The following is a 17357-nucleotide window of genomic DNA, read 5'->3' as shown; positions in this document are numbered from 1 at the left end:
CACGGGAACTGCAGGCGGGGCCTACCTTGCGCGGCGCCGGACCGATCCACGGAGCTCTGCTCGGAGGCCAGGGTCTCCATGAGCCAGGGCAGCAGGTCCTCGAAGCACGACTCGCCCATGCCCTTCACCATGGCTCCCAGGGCTTTGGCAGACACCGTGCGCACCTGGGGGAGGGCGGGACCATCGGCGTGTTAGCCCAATGAAGAGCTGGCTTTTCTGATGTTTTTTCCCCCAGTGTTCTAGAACTCCATTGCTTCAATCATCCTTTGCGATTGTTACATCATAATTGGAATGTTAAGAACATTCTAATCGCATATTTGTGACCTAAAGGGTTAAATATGCAGCACATCCATGGATTTACCGGAATCCCACATCACAGCTTGTAGTTCCATTTAAACACTACATCTCATTCAGAGGCTCGGATTACAGTAGCCGGTCACAGCAGCTCCCAGAGCGGGGGGTCATATGATCTGGACTGATGATGACATAATCTATAAGCAGCGAGGAGCAGAGAGAGAGAGAGAGAGAGAGCGAGAGAGACGCTGGCGTACAGACCTCAGGCACAGGGTCCAGCAGGGAGGCCTTGAGCCCTGGGATTACACTGGGCAGGTAGGGTGACAGGTCCTGTAGAGGAGAGAGGAGAGAGTTTCACCAGAACCAAACAGACAATTCAAATACACAAGCATGTAATGAAATCATATACAGCACAGCTGCTAATGAACACAATGGTGTGATCTTCCATTTATGTGCTACTGTTGTCGTATATAAATGTTTTTGCAGTGTTGGGTTGTCTTAGCAGGCTGGCTGTGAATGGACAGTAACCCGTTAGGGGGGAGGAGGGTGGGCGCACCTTCTGGTCGGTCAGGGAGTACATGTTGCCGATGATCTGGGCGGCCATCTTGCGGGTGTCGGTGGAGCGGTCCTGGAAGGCTCGCTGGACGATGGGCATGATGAGGGCGAGGGACGGGGCGTCGATGAAGTGGACGAACTTGGTGTCCAGCAGCGTCTGGAGGCAGTGGTGCGTCTTGCGGGACGGGTCGGTGAGGGCGTCCAGCAGGATGGGGGTGATGGCTGGGGGGGGGCAGAAAAACAGGAACAGTCACTCCCAGCTGGGGGAAATGATTCGCTCTCAGATGTGCTCAGGTCAGAGCTTCACAGCTGCAGACAATTCACCAATCCCCTAGACTGCAGTAAACGCACACAGCCGCAGATTTATGAGGTGCAGGCAGAACGAATCGATTCAGAGCGGCTTTATTTTCCTCGTGGGGAAAAGGACTCGTGGTGCGGCCTGCCCCCCAGGTGCGAGTTCCACCCCTGCGGACGCCATGTGTGCTCGCCCGGCTGGCAGGCCCCGGTGGTTTCCCAGCATGCCGCGGGGCGGCGGCGGCGGCGCTCTCACCCAGGATCTCGGGGTTGCGGATGACGGAGCCGATCTGCCGGAGGGCCTGCTGGCCGGCCTTCTGCACCTTGACGTGGGAGTCGGTCAGCACCTCCGTCAGCTTGGGCACGATGCTGGGCAGGCAGGAGGACAGCTGCTTGGGGGCGCAGTACGCCATGGCGCCCAGGAGCTCCACCGAGCCTGCGGGGCGAGCGCGGGGGGGGGGGGGGGGGGGGGGGGGGGTAAGGGACGGCTCGAAACCAGCGAGAGGAGCCTTTTTACCCTGCCATAATGGTGCAGCTGAGACAGAGTGAGGGGTCTAAACTGACTGGTGGTGTTGGGGAAGTGTGAGGGTTTGATGTTGACTCTAGTTGTGTTCAGGCAGTGAGAGGTCTAAGCTGACTCTGGTGGTGTTGAGGCACTGTGAGGGGTCTAAACTGACTCGGGTGGTGTTGAGGCAGTGTGAGAGGTCTCAGCTGATTTGGGTGGTGTTGAGGCAGTGTGAGGGGTCTCAGCTGATTCGGGTGGTGTTGAGGCAGTGTGAGGGGTCTCAGCTGATTCGGGTGGTGTTGAGGCAGTGTGAGGGGTCTGTAGCAGTTCCCTCACCAGCCTTGGTTCTCCAGGACTCCTCCTCCAGGGCCACCAGCAGGGAGGGGAGCACCAGCTTCACCCCGTGAGCACTCAGGTTCCGCATCACCGCCTTGGCACAGTCATCAGCCGCCTGGGGAGGCAGGAGAGAACGCCCACACGATGAAGTGCACAGGCTTGTGTGAGTGTGTGTGTGTGTGTGTGTGTGTGTGAGTGTGTGAGTGTGTGTGAGTGTGTGTGTGTGTGTGAGTGTGTGTGAGTGTGTGAGTGTGTGAGTGTGCGTGCGTGTGTGGTGTGCAGTGTGTGTGTGTGTGTGTATGAGTGTGTGTGTGTGTGTGTGTGCGTGCGTGTGTGTGTGTGAGTGTGTGTGTGTGTATGCGTGTATGAGTGGTGTGTGTGCGCGCGGTGTGTGTGTGCGCGCGCGTGTGTGTGTGTGTGTGTATGAGAGGTGTGTGTGTGTGTGTACACAGAATGAGCCTCACCTCTCTCACATACTGGTTTCCGTCTCCGAAGCAGAGCAGCAGGTGGGGCAGGACGTGCACCACATAGGGCTCAAAGAGCTTCCCCAGCATGTTACACAGCATCTCAAAGGCAAACAGGGCCCCTGTGGGGAGAAACAACACGCCCAGCATTACAGAGATAAGAGCAGGGCTTTACACAGACACACACACACACGCGTCAGTGCTGTAGAGTAGGGCTTTACACAGACACACACACACGCGTCAGTGCTGTAGAGTAGGGCTTTACACACACACAGACACACACACACACGTCAGTGCTGTAGAGTAGGGCTTTACACACACACAGACACACACACACACATGTCAGTGCTGTAGAGTAGGGCTTTACACACACACAGACTCACACACACCCCGTTACAGTGTTACAGAGCAAGGCTTTATACACACACACACACACACAACACACGCACACACGCGCACGTACGCACTTTACAAAACGAAACAGACACAAACACAGACACGGGTGCAGTAACCAGCACCAGCTGGCACCAGCACAAACAGACCGAGAGAGTGGCAGACACACACACACACAGAGATACTGGCAGAAACACAGAGACAGAGATACAGCAACAAACAGAAAGAGGGCTGGAACAGTAACGAACACAAAAACAAGGGAGAGAAGAACAGACGAGCACAAGAAGAAGGAAACAACAAGAGGCCTGTCCCCCACTGACAGCCCCTCCCCCACGGGCGGCCCCTCCCCCGTGACTGACCCTCTCGGCGCCTGAAGTTCTTCTTGTCCTGGATGGCGTCGGTCAGCGTGGTCATGATGTCCTGCTGCTTGAGCGCCAGGATGCCCAGGCCCTTGACCAGGCCCGCCAGCCCGTAGGCCGCGCCCTTGCGCTCCGCGTACTTGTCGCTCTCCAGCAGCAGCAGCAGGAGGTTCTGGACCATCCCCCCCGCGTCCTCCTTAATGGCGGGCACCAGCGGGGGCAGGCAGCCCGCCACGGACTCCTGGACCTGAGGGAAGGAGGGGGAGACACAGGGAGAGAGAGGGAGTTACTTCCACTTTTAAACCAACCCAAAAATACCTTCACAACAAACAGCACAAACACAACAGAAATCACTTATCAGGCCATTTTCCTTCAGGGAAGAAAGAGAGAGAAAGAAAGAGGGTCAGAGGAGAAGTCACCTGTGTCCATTCTGACCAATCGGAGTCAGAAGACGAGGAGAGGGAGAGCGAGTGATTCGCTGGGGGAAGGGACAGAGGAGCGGAGTGGACAGAGGGTGAGAGAGGCTGAGGATTGGCCAGCGTAGAGAGGAGGGGGGCAGAGATCGGGCGTGGTACCTGCTGAGAGGGCGTGGACAGGGCCGCGATGAGCTTGCCCACGATGGGCTTGACTTTGGGGTCGCTCTTGTCCAAATGCTTGGCCAGCGAGCCCATGAGGATGACCACGCTCTGGCGGACCGAGTCGTAGGTGGCGTCCTGGGGAGCGTCCTTCAGGAACTCCTCAAACACGGGCAGCAGGGAGCTCACGTTGTCCTGAAACGCAAAATGCAGCCATTTACTACACCCCTACTGGAGCATACTACACCTCTACTGGAGCATACTACACCCCTACTGCAGCATACTACACCCCTACTGCAGCATACTACACCCCTACTGGAGCATACTACACCCTTACTGGAGCATACTGCATCCCTACTGGAGCATACTACACCCCTACTGGAGCATACTACACCCCTACTGCAGCATACTACACCCCTACTGCAGCATACTACACCCCTACTGGAGCATACTGCATCCCTACTGGAGCATACTACACCCTTACTGGAGCATACTGCATCCCTACTGGAGCATACTACACCCCTACTGGAGCATACTACACCCCTACTGCAGCATACTGCACCCCTACTGGAGCATACTGCATCCCTACTGGAGCATACTACACCCCCTCTGCAGCATACTACACCCCTACTGCAGCATAGAGCATACTGCACCCCTACTGGAGCATACTACACCCCCACTGCAGCATACTACACCCCTACTGCAGCATAGAGCATACTGCACCCCTACTGGAGCATACTACACCCCTACTGCAGCATAGAGCATACTGCACCCCTACTGGAGCACACTACACCCCTACTGCAGCATACTACACCTCTACTGCAGCATACTACACCCCTACTGCAGCATACTACACCCCTACTGGAGCATACTGCATCCCTACTGAAGCATACTGCATCCCTACTGGAGCATACTACACCCCTACTGGAGCATACTGCATCCCTACTGGAGCATACTACACCCCTACTGGAGCATACTGCATCCCTACTGGAGCATACTACACCCCTACTGCAGCATACTACACCCCTACTGGAGCATACTGCACCCCTACTGGAGCATACTACACCCCTACTGGAGCAAGGGCATGGATGCTTGTGTGCGAGTTTCACAAGCAAGCCAGCTTCACTGACACAAGGCTTAAAATGACATGGTACTGTACATTTACATGGGCAGTAAAATCAGCCAGCCAGCTATACATGGTGTTTTTACCATACTGGTCCAGGTGAAATTAAGCATTTACAGCAGAGATGGGATGCGAGATCAAAGGAGCCATGTGTCATCTTAAGAGGAGGTGGGAGGAGCAGAGGTGAGGCGGGGCAGGGGCAGTGTGGAGGCGGGGCTGGGGGCAGTGGAGAGGCGGGCCAGGGGCAGGGGCAGTGTGGAGGCGGGGCTGGGGGCAGTGGAGAGGCGGGCCAGGGGCAGGGGCAGTGTGGAGGCGGGGCTGGGGGCAGTGTCGAGGCAGGTCAGGGGTAGTGTGGAGGCAGGGCAGGGGCAGTGTGGAGGCGGGGCAGGGGCAGTGGAGAGGCAGGCCAGGGGCAGTGTGGAGGCGGGGCAGGGGTAGTGGAGAGGCGTGGGTGGGGGCAGTGGAGAGGCGGGGCTGGGGGCAGTGTGGAGGCAGGGCAGGGGCAGTGGAGAGGTGGGCCAAGGGCAGTGTGGAGGCGGGGCTGGGGGTAGTGGAGAGGCGGGGCTGGGGGTAGTGTGGAGGCAGGGCAGGGGCAGTGTGGAGGCGGGGCAGGGGCAGTGGAGAGGCGTGTCCTACCTTGCCGTGGGTGTTGAGGGCGGACAGCGCAGCGTCCAGCATGCAGCGCCGCACCTCCGGGTGCCGGTCGTTCAGGGCGTCCGGGACGAAGAACAGGAAGAGGGGCGTGACCTCAGACTCGTCCAGGTACTGGGACAGCTTGTTCAGCGCCAGGGCGATGCCACACCTGCAAACAGAGGGCACTCAAAGATGACTAAAACTGAAGGGGCGCATTAAACTGCGAAATTTCACACTGGGTTGTATTCTAACAAAAGGAGAATACAAAAACAGTAAGAAAAATCCTTAAAGTGATGACAAATTTTGTTTGTTTGAATGTTTGTATTCCACAGAAGTTTAGGTACTCCATGTAATCACTGCTATATTATAAATTTGCCCTAAAATATTTTCAAATCACTTGCATTGATTTCCAGAGCAATTTATTACCAACAATATATAATACAATACGTTTTACTTCATTTCTTTCCTTCCTTCTCAACATGTGAAAATTTTTTAATGCAACTGTGCAGTAAAAGTACTTATTGACTCAGCAGATGTAAGCAACATCCATCAAGCCAGCAACAGCACTCAAACAGTGCATTTACCACCTAGAAGCTTTGGTATGGCAGCCGTGCATAAAATGACCCAAACAGGGTAGTATTATGGGGCCTGCTATTCGCGAGGCGTGTGGACACTTCACAGCATCAGACACCATTATGGATAATGGATCACGTGCCGAAGTGACAGCTTTGTGAACACCACAGTGTTTGTGCTCCCCCTCAGAATAAATTCAAACAAAAAAAGCTCGATTGCTGTAGATAAATTATGCATTTTATCACAGCATAAAAACGAAACTACTCCGGGAGTGACAATGTGTAACTCATAACACATTTCAGTGCACATTCCAGCACTTCTGGTTAATATGTATACCCTATTCACTGCCACTTTCAAAAAATAAAATAAAAAATGATGTGGGTAATCCCTCCGTCAGGGATGCTGCAGGCAATTATGCCCCGCCCTGTGGGCCTGCAAGCCCTGTCAGCAACAGGGCAGTCAGGACCCAATACCAGACCGTGAGGAAAAGTCACAGCACTGACATTAAGAGCATTACCAGGATGAGCCACCAAGCAGCTCCCCCTCAACTACTCTGTATCATTTCAACAGCACACATCAGTCCACCTTTTATCAGTGCAGAATAGCTCTTAGCATTTACCTGGCTTCCCACTGGTCGGGCGGGGCTTCTGAAATGACTCGTCCCAGGGCGTCCAGAACAGGAGGGGGCCTCTGCCAAAGCAAAAAAGCACAAACTGTCACAAACTGAAGGATGCAGTGCCTGCTTGTCTCTTAAAATGGGCACACATGTACGCATCACGTCTGCGCAGTAAAATTCAGCAGAAAATGCCAAAAGAACGAGAGGAACAGAGCAGTAAGGATGAAAGCAATCTTCAGGCCCGTAATGGTGAGTACACCGGTGGCTGTGCTCCGGGGCTGCTGGGATACTCACGTAGAGCTTCTGGTGGTAGAGCTGGGTGAGCTGGCCGAGCGCGGCGGGCGCCTGGCCGCGGTACTGGCTGACGGCGCTGGACAGGGCCTCGGCCCCGGCGGAGCGCACCGCCTCCTCGTGGTGCGTCACGTCCCCGATCAGCAGCGCGCACAGCTCCGGCACCAGCTCCAGGCACAGGGACTCCCACAGCCTGCGGGGCGGGGGGAAGGAGCCGCGCGGTCACCCGCGGTTACACAGCCGTGCGGTCACCCGCGGTTACACAGCCGCACGGTCACCCGCGGTTACACAGCGGCACGGTCACCCGCGGCTACGGCAGGGCGAGAGACCGCGGTCACCCGCGGTTATGCTAACTAGGTGCAATGAAATGCTACATAGGATGGAATGCAAGCAATGGCTAGCCTAGCTGCACGTAACTTCGGCCGCATGCACTCCTGAACCCATGGAGGAAGTTATAGCATAGGACAGGTTTGAGACTGGCCAGTCTGGATTGGGAGTGAAGGTAAAAATGGAACTGATAAAATGATGATCTTAATGAAAAGCAGAACACATAAAATTGGTAAGTATTGCTTGTGCGTGTATGAAGCAGGCAGACCTGGGTTAAATACGTATTTGTTTCAAATTCAAATTTTCTGTGCTCTATTGATCTTGCCTGGTGTAATTGAGACTGCCAGTATGACCAGAAGGAGGGGTTTTGCACTTTTTGAGAGTCTTTCATTGGTTGGAATACACTTTCATTGGAATACACCAGACAAGATCAGTAAAGCGTAGAAAAGTATTAGAATCTAAAAAGAAATGCGTATTTGCCGCAGGTCTGAAAGCAGGTTTGGGTCTCCCCCCGGTCCCGCCGGGCGCCACTCACTTCTCGGCCAGCGCCCGGCCCTCCTCCTCCACGTCGAAGCGCGCCACCCACAGCCTGCGCAGCACGCTGAGCCCGCTGGCGTCCACGGGGTCCGTGGGCAGCGCCAGTTCCATCTCCAACAGCCCCTGCGGGGGGGGGGAGAGCGAGAGGGTTTTTTCTGAAACTTAGCTTCACTTATACCAGCCTCCGTCACAGAAAAAAAACAAAATCGCCCTCTCCAAACAGCTCACCCTCAGGGCGGCGTCCCGCACGGAGAAGCAGGGGGCCAGCAGCGCCTCCAGCAGGACGTCGATCTCCGGCTGCTCCGCCAGGGCGCACCCGGGATTGCCCCCCGCGCTGGCGCACAGGGCGGTGAGGCAGCGAGAGGCCAGGACCTGAGGTAAACACACCATGCCTTACTGCAGAGAAGGGGCCGCCCACTCAGCACATCCAGGGACTACAATACACACCATAATAATCACCAACACCATAACATCATAACACCATGCCTTACTGCAGAGAAGGGGCCGACCGCTCAGCACATCCAGGGACTACAATACACACCATAATAATCAACAACACTGCAGAGAAGGGGCCGACCGCTCAGCACATCCAGGGACTACAATACTCGCCATAATAATCACCAACACCATGCCTTACTGCAGAGACCGGGCCGACCGCTCAGCACATCCAGGGACTACAATACACACCATAATAATCAACAACACTGCAGAGACCGGGCCGACCGCTCAGCACATCCAGGGACTACAATACACACCATAATAATCAACAACACCATGCCTTACTGCAGAGAACGGGCCGACCGCTCAGCACATCCAGGGACTACAACACACACCATAATAATCAACAACACTGCAGAGAACAGGCCAACCGCTCAGCACATCCAGGGACTACAATACACACCATAATAATCACCAACACCATAACATCATAACACCATGCCTTACTGCAGAGAACGGGCCGACCGCTCAGCACATCCAGGGACTACAACACACACCATAATAATCAACAACACTGCAGAGAACAGGCCAACCGCTCAGCACATCCAGGGACTACAATACACACCATAATAATCAACAACACCATAACATCATAACACCATGCCTTACTGCAGAGAACGGCCCGACCGCTCAGCACATCCAGGGACTACAACACACACCATAATAATCAACAACACTGCAGAGAACAGGCCAACCGCTCAGCACATCCAGGGACTACAACACACACCATAATAATCACCAACACCATGCCTTACTGCAGAGAAGGGGCCGACCGCTCAGCACATCCAGGGACTACAATACACACCATAATAATCACCAACACCATGCCTTACTGCAGAGAACGGGCCGACCGCGCAGCACATCCAGGGACTACAATACATACCATAATAATCACCAACACCATAACATCATAACACCATGCCTTATTGCAGAGACCGGGCCGACCGCGCAGCACATCCAGGGACTACAATACACACCATAATAATCACCAACACCATGCCTGGGGGACCTAATGAGTATTTTTTAAAGGTATTGACAGACTAAACTTTTTCCAAGTTCCCATAACTACAATATTTCCTAAATAACAAGCATATACACATATATGTGTACAATATAGAGGCGTTTCTCAAATAAGCTAAGCCATTATTTTTTAACCTGTCAGTGATGGGTGGCCAAGCTGTCGCAGGCTGTCACAGTTCTTGATAGATCTGAAATTTTTTGCTTTCCCATGGTAGGCCACATTTGGCCACCGGCTAGCTTAGCTAGCACGATAGCCCTGCTATAAACCGAGATGCATGCGCACACATTACAGCACGTGTGCTAGGCGCCATTCCAGTACCTGCAGGCGGGGGGCGCCGGTGGAAATGACTCTGGTGAGCAGCAGCAGCATGTTGACGCGAGGGAGCAGCTCTGGGCCGTGCTGACGGGGACGAGGCAGACAGAGAGAGCATTTAGCTCAGGGGATCAGCGCAGGAACAAAGGGCTCAGTTTTGGGGGCGGTGCTGGGGCGTACCTCGTCGATGAGCACGTCGGGGTTGTCGCCCTGGGCGCGGAGCTGAGCGTGCTCGTTGATGACCAGCAGGGCGTGGACCAGCATGGCCTCGGCCTCCTCGCCGGTGCCGGGGGGCTGGTTGAGCACGGCGTGCAGCAGGGGGAAGCAGAAGGAGAAGGCGGGGGCCGAGAGGGGCCGGACGTCTGCCACGGAGGGGGGGGAGGGAGGGAGGGGAGAGGGAAAGGAGAGGGAGAGAGATTCAGCCTCACGTGCCAAACACGCTGCCTGCCCATTTCCCACTTCCTCCTGCCTCCGCCTCCAGGGACGGCCTCTCAGTCTCTGTGCTTGTGAATATTTATGAGGGGACCCACCCACAACATTCCAATTCTTATTGATTGACAGCCACCAAGATTCTACACTTACTGTAATATCAATGAGAGCTCATGGTCCCACAACCAATTAATATTTGTCACTTGTTGCAATACAGCAGGGCAGAACTTTAAACACCAGGCACGGAAAGAACAATATCCCATGAGTCACGGCCGTTAAAACCCATAATCTGGGTTTGTTTGTTGTTACTAACTTCCTACACGTCACGCCCGCTCGGTTCGCCACTGAGCACGCTCAGTCCGCGTGCTGCGTTCGGGCAGCCGCGGTGGCACTCACCGGCCTTGCTCTCGCGCTGCGGCACGGTGTGGGCGTGCAGCAGCTGGACGGTGCGCTGGGTGGCCACGCCCAGGTCCTCCTCGTCCCACGCCGGGTCCAGGGCGCACTCGGGCTTCAGCAGACGCAGGGTCACCTGACCCACCAGCACACCTGAGCACAAGGCAGTGAGGGGAAGGGCCAGCCACTCATTAAACGCTTTAGAGTTACTACATGCTAATGCTACATGTTTCTGACCCCTCGTCTTCCACAGATATTGTGTTACACTGAATTTGTGTGCAAATGATTGTATATACGCACACTCATTTTTATATATATGTAAAAAGTAATTGCAGTGTTATTACACAGCTTAAAATCAAAGCTTTCCAGTGACCTGAATAAGTAATATTTCATTTCTTTTACGTAGGCCCGAGAGAGGGAAAAAAACACAAGTGCAGAGGAGAAAAACAGGTAGAGCAAGGGAAAGAAGGGAGGAGAGCGAGGGAAGCGAACAGAGAGAGAGAGCCCAGGGCGAGACCGGGTTTGGGGCGAGCTCCGGGCGCGCTCAGTGCGTACCCAGGTGGCGCAGCTCCGGAGGCATGAGGCAGACCCCGATGTCCAGGAAGAGCTGGCACAGGCGCGGGGCGGCCAGGGGCGACTGCAGCAGCGGCATGGTCACCTGCAGCACCCCGGGCAGCTGCCAGGACAGGCGCTGGGGCCTGCGGCTCAACAGCGCCTCCAGCAGGCCGACCGCGCGCTGCACCTCCGAGTCCAGCTGAGGGGGGAGGAGACAAGGACCGTTACTGATCAACACCGGTCATGTGATCTCTGCAGGTGGGGGAGGGGAAGGGAAGAACAGAACGGTAGTTTGGAAAATGAGCTACAGCCACCCTGGCTCCCCTTAACCCCTTAACCGTGGAACCCATTTCTGAAATAAGCTGCATTTGAAATGAAATATAGAGCGGAAGGTGTCTATGTATGTGTATTTACTACACTGGTTGTGTGTGTGTGTTTGTGTGTGTGTGTGTGCGCAAGTGCGTGAGTGAGTGTGTGAGCACGTGTGCGAGTGTGTGTGTGTGTGTGTGTGTGTGAGCACGTGTGCGAGTGTGTGTGTGTGTGTGTGTGTGTGTGTGTGTGTGTGTGAGTGTGTGTGTGTGTGTGTGTGTGTGTGTGTGTGTGTGTGTGTGCGTGTATGTGTGTGAGTGTGTGTGTGTGTGTGTGTGTGTGAGCACGTGTGCGAGTGTGTGTGTGTGTGTGTGTGTGTGTGTATGAGTGTGTGTGTGTACAGCACTACAGTGTGCCGATAGGTGCAGTCGTACCCCCAGCAGTCTCTTGCGGATGGCGCCCTCCTTCTCAAGCTGGTTCTGCATCAGCTCCTTCTGTTTGCTGGTCAGCTGCAGCTCCTCTTTGATTCCTTTCTTCTTCTTAATCTCCTGAAATAAACACAGGCACACAAACACATAGCTGGCTTAGCTAGGCCTCATCAGGGCCTCAAAGATCGTCTATAAGCACCAGATGGTCAGCTCTCTGTACTTAACACTGAAGATTTGGTCTGTCCGTGAATATCAAAGATTTTTAATTTGCTGCTTCACGTTAGGGCATCACTGCGCCCTAATGGCAAAACAGAAGCCGGTTCTGAATAAGAAAGCACTGAGAACTTCTAACTATCAACTGCAAATTCTTTGAATAAAGGAGGACAGAAGAAATGCTGAAGATAAGCAGCTGGATTTAACATGAAGCACCTGTGACTTCACCGCATCAGGGCGGTGCAGAGCTGGAGAGAGAGAGAGAGAGAGGACTGGAGGAGGGGGGGGGGGCCTCACCTGCTGGAGCTCCAGCTCGATGATCTGCTCTTTGAAGGAGTAGGCCTTGTTCTCCCTCTTCAGGTTGCCTATCTTTGTGCTCTCCTGCTGGGCACTGCAGGGAGGGGGGCCAAGCAGGAACAGCCATGAGAGGCAGAACAGCTATTTTTGATTGCGATTGGTAGACGCCATTAAGGGTTCATTTGACACAACTGCACAAACAAAGTTAAGGCAGGTGTGATATATGTGCTATGTTGCACTTATGCGTTTCAGAATTTAAAAATTTGCACCAATGTGAGTAATAAAAAAGGTATTACTGTAAGTGCAGTGTGTGGGGCTTTTTGCAACGTAAGTTACTTCTACAGCCCTATGCATCTGCCTAACTGGCATTTTACCTGGCATTGGCGAGTTTAGCAATCCCTTGTGTGAGAAATATGCACGTTCGAAACTTTGTACTGAATGCAAAATTCAACCGTACAGAACCATGCCAACCAAATGAACATAGAATACCTTCCATGCGACTTCTAGAACATTCCAAAGATCCTGCAAGCACTTTTACTTATTTTCCCCCCTTTCGTGGGGCGTGTCGTACCTCTGGATGATGCTCTTGTCGTGCAGCTCGCCCTCGGGCGTGAGCATGATGGCGTACTCCTCGCGGGTCACCTGATTCAGGGCGGGGTTCCTCAGCCACTCCGTCACGCGCTCGGTCACGCGTGGGAGGAGCTTGCAGGGGGAGAGCACGGACAGAGCGCCCACAGCGTTCCGCACCGCCTGCAGGACACCGGAGGAATAGCACTTCCATTACTGTTGAGTCAGAGCACTGTGCTGCTGAAACAGGCTGACTCCAGTTCCTCATCCATCATGAGTGACAGGCTGAGGTTACCCTGGTGACCGAAACCCTCACTCTGGGGGGAAAAGCCGTACCACCAGCTGATGTGAACACGGTGTGTGTGTGTGTGTGCGCGTGTGTGCATGTGTCAGTTTGTGAGTGTGAGTGTTTGTATGTGTGTGTGTGCGCGTGTGTGCATGTGTCAGTTTGTGAGTGTGTGTTTGTGTGTGTGTGTGTGCATGTGTCAGTTTGTGAGTGTGTGTTTGTGTGTGTGTGTGTGTGTGCATGTGTCAGTTTGTGAGTGTTTGTGTGTGTGTGTGTGTGTGTGCGTGTGTGTGCATGTGTCAGTTTGTGAGTGTTTGTGTGTGTGTGTGTGTGTGTGTGCGTGTGTGTGCATGTGTCAGTTTGTGAGAGTGTGTGTGTGTGTGTGTGTGCGTGTGTGTGCATGTGTCAGTTTGTGAGTGTGTGAGTGTGAGTGTGAGTGTGTGTGTGTGTGTGTGTGTGTGTGTGTGTGTGTGTGTGTGTGTGTGTGTGAGTGTGAGTGTGAGTGTGTGTGTGTGTGTGTGTGTGTGTGTGTGTGTGTGTGTGAGTGTGAGTGTGAGTGTGTGTGTGTGTGTGTGTGTGTGAGTGTGAGTGTGTGTGTGTGTGTGTGTGTGTGTGTAAGGCCGTCCCTCTGACCTGATTGTCGCAGTTGTCGTCCAGCAGACGGGGCAGGATTGTGTCGAGGTGGTTGTCGATGAAGTCCGTGGCGTCCAGGTTCATGGACGACAGCAGAACCGGCCATAAACCCAGCCGAGCAGCTTCTACACGGTGAGGGAGGAAGAGAAACAGAGGCTTTCAGCACAGACTGGCATTCTGTGTTTAAACCCAAGCAAGCAAACTGGGGTACAGACAGAGGACAAACTGCTAGTACACAGAGGTACAGACAGAAAACCAACCACTAGTATACAGGGGTACAAACAGACAGATAGACTGCTAGTACACAGAAGTACAGACAGACAGACAGACAGACCTATGGAGGGGTGGTGGGCCATGACGAGGACCTCGAGGGCCAGGCGCTCTGCTTCGGCCGCGTCGTTCTGCTGGCTCACCACGGAGCAGATGACGCAGAGCGCCTCCTTCAGGACGCGCGGGGGAGCGTAGGCCCGGCCCAGCTCCGTCAGCTCCCCCGCCTCCGACAGCAGCTGCTCCTGGGGCAACACCTGGGTAAAGGGGGGGGGGGGGGGGTTGGTGAAGAACCGCTGCTAAAGGAAAGGCCCTTTAAACATAAACCCAAACATTATTTGCATCAGCAAGCACAAGCTAGAAAAAACTAATCTAAAGATACCCCAAAAAAAATACCTAGCCCATCCGTCATATATATATATATACTGCCTAATTTTCACCAGGCAACACCACAATTTGTTGGTCTGAACAGCAGTGTGTCCACAAAAGCAGTTTAGGTGCGAGATGTTTAAAATAAAATGATGTAATAGGCCGTATATTCATGCCTGTGTCTCCCTCACCTACTGATCTGACTGTATCTCTCACCCCTTCTGACCGGACGGTATCTCTCACCTTGTGCGCGTTGATGACGGACCGCAGTTCTCCCAGAAGGCTAAGCGCCAGGGTGGACCCTCCCAGCGAGGAGAGCAGCTTCTTGACGGTGAGCTGCGCCGGTTTCCGCACGCGCCAGCTCCGTGACAACAGCACCACCACCACAGCGTGGTGGTACATCCTGACACACAAGAGACAAACGCGTTTTGGCAGTCTTTCTATACAAACTCACCAACTGAAAGTTTAAAACAGATAAAGACAGATCCACAGCACAGAGGTAAGAAGCTACACAGCACACACGCACAATGTTCACACACACACACTCACTGTGACTTGGAGCTGGTGAGCCGTTGGGAATGATCCAGGAAGAGCCTCTCACATAGCTGCAATACTGTACACAGGGCTGGAGAGAGAAGAGAGACATGAGTCACCTCACACAAGTGTGTGTGTGTGTGTGTATATGCGTCTGTCTGTGTGTGTGTGTGTGCATGTGTGTCTGTCTGTCTGTGTGTGTGTTTGTGCGTGTGTGTGTATATGTGTCTGTGTGTGTGTGTGTGTGTGTGTGTGTGCGTGCGTGCGTGTCTGTCTGTCTGTGTGTGTGTTTGTGCGTGTGTGTGTATATGTGTGTGTGTATATGTGTCTGTGTGTGTGTATGTGTGTCTGTCTGTCTGTGCGTGTGTGTGTGTGTATATGTGTCTGTGTGTGTGTGTGTGTGTGTGTGTGTGTGTGTGTGTATGTGTGTCTGTCTATCTGTGTGTGTGTGTGTGTGTGTGTGTGTGTGTGTATGTCCCACCTTCTTCGCTGGCCTGAGAGAGGAACTTCTCTGTGGTGAAAAGCGGTTTCTTCTCATCCAGAATCAGATTCCACAGGACAGCCGCCTTCGCCTCTGGAACCCAACCACACATCTCAGCAGTCAGCGACCGCACACACATTACACACAAAACACAGCTAAATCCCCAGAACCCTCACTCACCCATCTGGGGGTCCAACAGGGACAGGCGACACAGCATGACAGAGGCCGCCACGCCCTCGGCCAGCAGAGCATGCTGGGAGTTCTGCGCAGCTGCTTTCTCCACAGTCTGTATCAGGAGGGGGATGAGATCGCAAGCCTGTCCCAGAGTATCACCTGTAGAGATTGAGAGGATGAAAAAGTCACGATTTAAATATAGTTACTATTAGTTCAAAATGACTGACTGACTGACCGATCAACCGACCAACTGACCGACTCAGTAACTGATTGACCAACTCAGTGACAGCAGGCCTCTGACTGACCTCTGAAGGCGCCCAGTATGGCCTGCAGGTAGGCGTGGCGCACGAGCGAGGTGGAGACCTTCAGGGTGAAGGCCTTCTTCAGCCAGTCCAGCAGGGGGCGCGGCACCTCCGCGGTCAGCCTCCCGCTCCACTGGGACAGCATCCCCACGGCGTGCACCAGGGTCCCCTCGTGCACTGCGGAGGAGGGAGGGGCGAGCCGAACGTGAGCGCGGCCAGGAAAAAAACCGAGCCAATCACACACTCCGCCACTGCACCTCACCACCCGCTCCAAGAGCCACGACCCCGGAACATAACGAACGCGACTACAGCCAATGAGATTCAGCAAAGCCCCCCCCCCCCCATTCCATCTCAGGGACAGGAAGTGGGAGGGGCGGGAGGAAGAGTGTGAAACGCTACCTTCCTGCTGCAGGTAGGGGATGAAGAGCACGGTGACGGCGGAGCTGAGGGCCTGGCTGGAGGTGCCCGACACGGCGTGGTGACTGCAGCTGCCGATCCCTGCCGAGGACAAGCAGTCGCGCGGTTACCAGAGCGCTCAGCCTGAACACACACACAGACCTTAACGCTCCCGCAGGGGCCAGTATGACAAAGCAGGATGACTGAGTTAGCTGGATGACTGTGCCAAGGAAAACCCGGAACCATCCCAAATCGGGAACATGGACCCAAGCAAAATGAGCCTTTCCAGGTTTTACTTGGTGCAGTTATTCAGGAAACTCAGTAATCCCGCTTCAATAAACAGGCCCCAGAGCTCTTTGTTCAGCTCCATACAGACTGCTGTTTGGCACCAAAATAACTCCGGTAATATACTGCTGCTCAGGCCTATTTCTATTAGGCTGTGCGTTTTACTGTGTGTTACACTGAAAGATAACTGATCGTCCCTGATTATGCAAAACCAATTTTCAGACAGGATACAGAGATTCTTATCACTGCTTTCCTGCTTTATGCTCAATTATAATGCTATTGTTTGTGTCATGCCTATGGCCTTCCTGCTGTGAATAAGAACACTGTTCAAACCAAGTAAATCAACGGTCATAAAAACAGGCCCTCAAAGATCAGTGGGAAAAAGCAGACACTGTACCTGACAGCACGCTCATCTTCTGGGCAAATCCTGTGAGCTTCCCCTCCGACCCTGCAACAGCAAACTATTTCAGGGCCAAGGGTACATGGACTGCATTGAGAGATCATTGCTGTATTACACAGAGTGGATGTGTAAGGAGAGGCCTGGGCTTTGTCAGGCCGCGGACCCCCTGCGATGGCCCTGTCAGCGCCCCGCGTCTGCAGGACACAGCAGTACGTTTCACCCCCGATAAAAACAGACCGAAACACCGTCAGCATGTGCACCCCGTGCAGCGGGGTCAAAGGTCAGACTTTGGGGCAGTTCAGTACATCTGCCAAGTCTGTGGGGGAAAAAAAC

General features: G+C 53.9%; 1 protein-coding gene across 1 annotated transcript in view; it reads right to left on the bottom strand.

Moving 5' to 3' along the window:
- The window catches only part of gcn1 (GCN1 activator of EIF2AK4), a 33579-nt gene that overhangs the window by 11140 nt on the left and 5082 nt on the right, over positions 1-17357 (bottom strand). Inside the window, exons 12-40 of the mRNA XM_035380144.1 lie at positions 17022-17072; positions 16343-16441; positions 15947-16120; positions 15648-15800; positions 15468-15560; positions 15002-15077; positions 14696-14855; positions 14151-14340; positions 13817-13941; positions 12902-13080; positions 12331-12424; positions 11827-11940; positions 11084-11282; positions 10532-10681; positions 9887-10068; positions 9713-9793; positions 8104-8247; positions 7874-7998; positions 7015-7204; positions 6724-6794; positions 5535-5700; positions 3776-3970; positions 3201-3447; positions 2449-2570; positions 1985-2099; positions 1400-1579; positions 851-1071; positions 556-624; positions 26-164 (exon numbers count right to left, since the gene is read on the bottom strand). Of these exons, the coding sequence (XP_035236035.1) occupies positions 26-164; positions 556-624; positions 851-1071; positions 1400-1579; positions 1985-2099; positions 2449-2570; positions 3201-3447; positions 3776-3970; positions 5535-5700; positions 6724-6794; positions 7015-7204; positions 7874-7998; positions 8104-8247; positions 9713-9793; positions 9887-10068; positions 10532-10681; positions 11084-11282; positions 11827-11940; positions 12331-12424; positions 12902-13080; positions 13817-13941; positions 14151-14340; positions 14696-14855; positions 15002-15077; positions 15468-15560; positions 15648-15800; positions 15947-16120; positions 16343-16441; positions 17022-17072 (4104 nt within the window). The remainder of the gene's footprint in view (positions 1-25; positions 165-555; positions 625-850; positions 1072-1399; positions 1580-1984; positions 2100-2448; positions 2571-3200; positions 3448-3775; positions 3971-5534; positions 5701-6723; positions 6795-7014; positions 7205-7873; positions 7999-8103; positions 8248-9712; positions 9794-9886; positions 10069-10531; positions 10682-11083; positions 11283-11826; positions 11941-12330; positions 12425-12901; positions 13081-13816; positions 13942-14150; positions 14341-14695; positions 14856-15001; positions 15078-15467; positions 15561-15647; positions 15801-15946; positions 16121-16342; positions 16442-17021; positions 17073-17357) is intronic.

This window comes from Anguilla anguilla, chromosome 10 (assembly GCF_013347855.1).
Source record: "Anguilla anguilla isolate fAngAng1 chromosome 10, fAngAng1.pri, whole genome shotgun sequence".
Taxonomy (NCBI): Eukaryota; Metazoa; Chordata; class Actinopteri; order Anguilliformes; family Anguillidae; genus Anguilla; species Anguilla anguilla.
The sequence above is the reverse complement of the archived record's forward strand: the minus strand, read 5'-3'. Positions and strand labels throughout refer to the sequence as shown.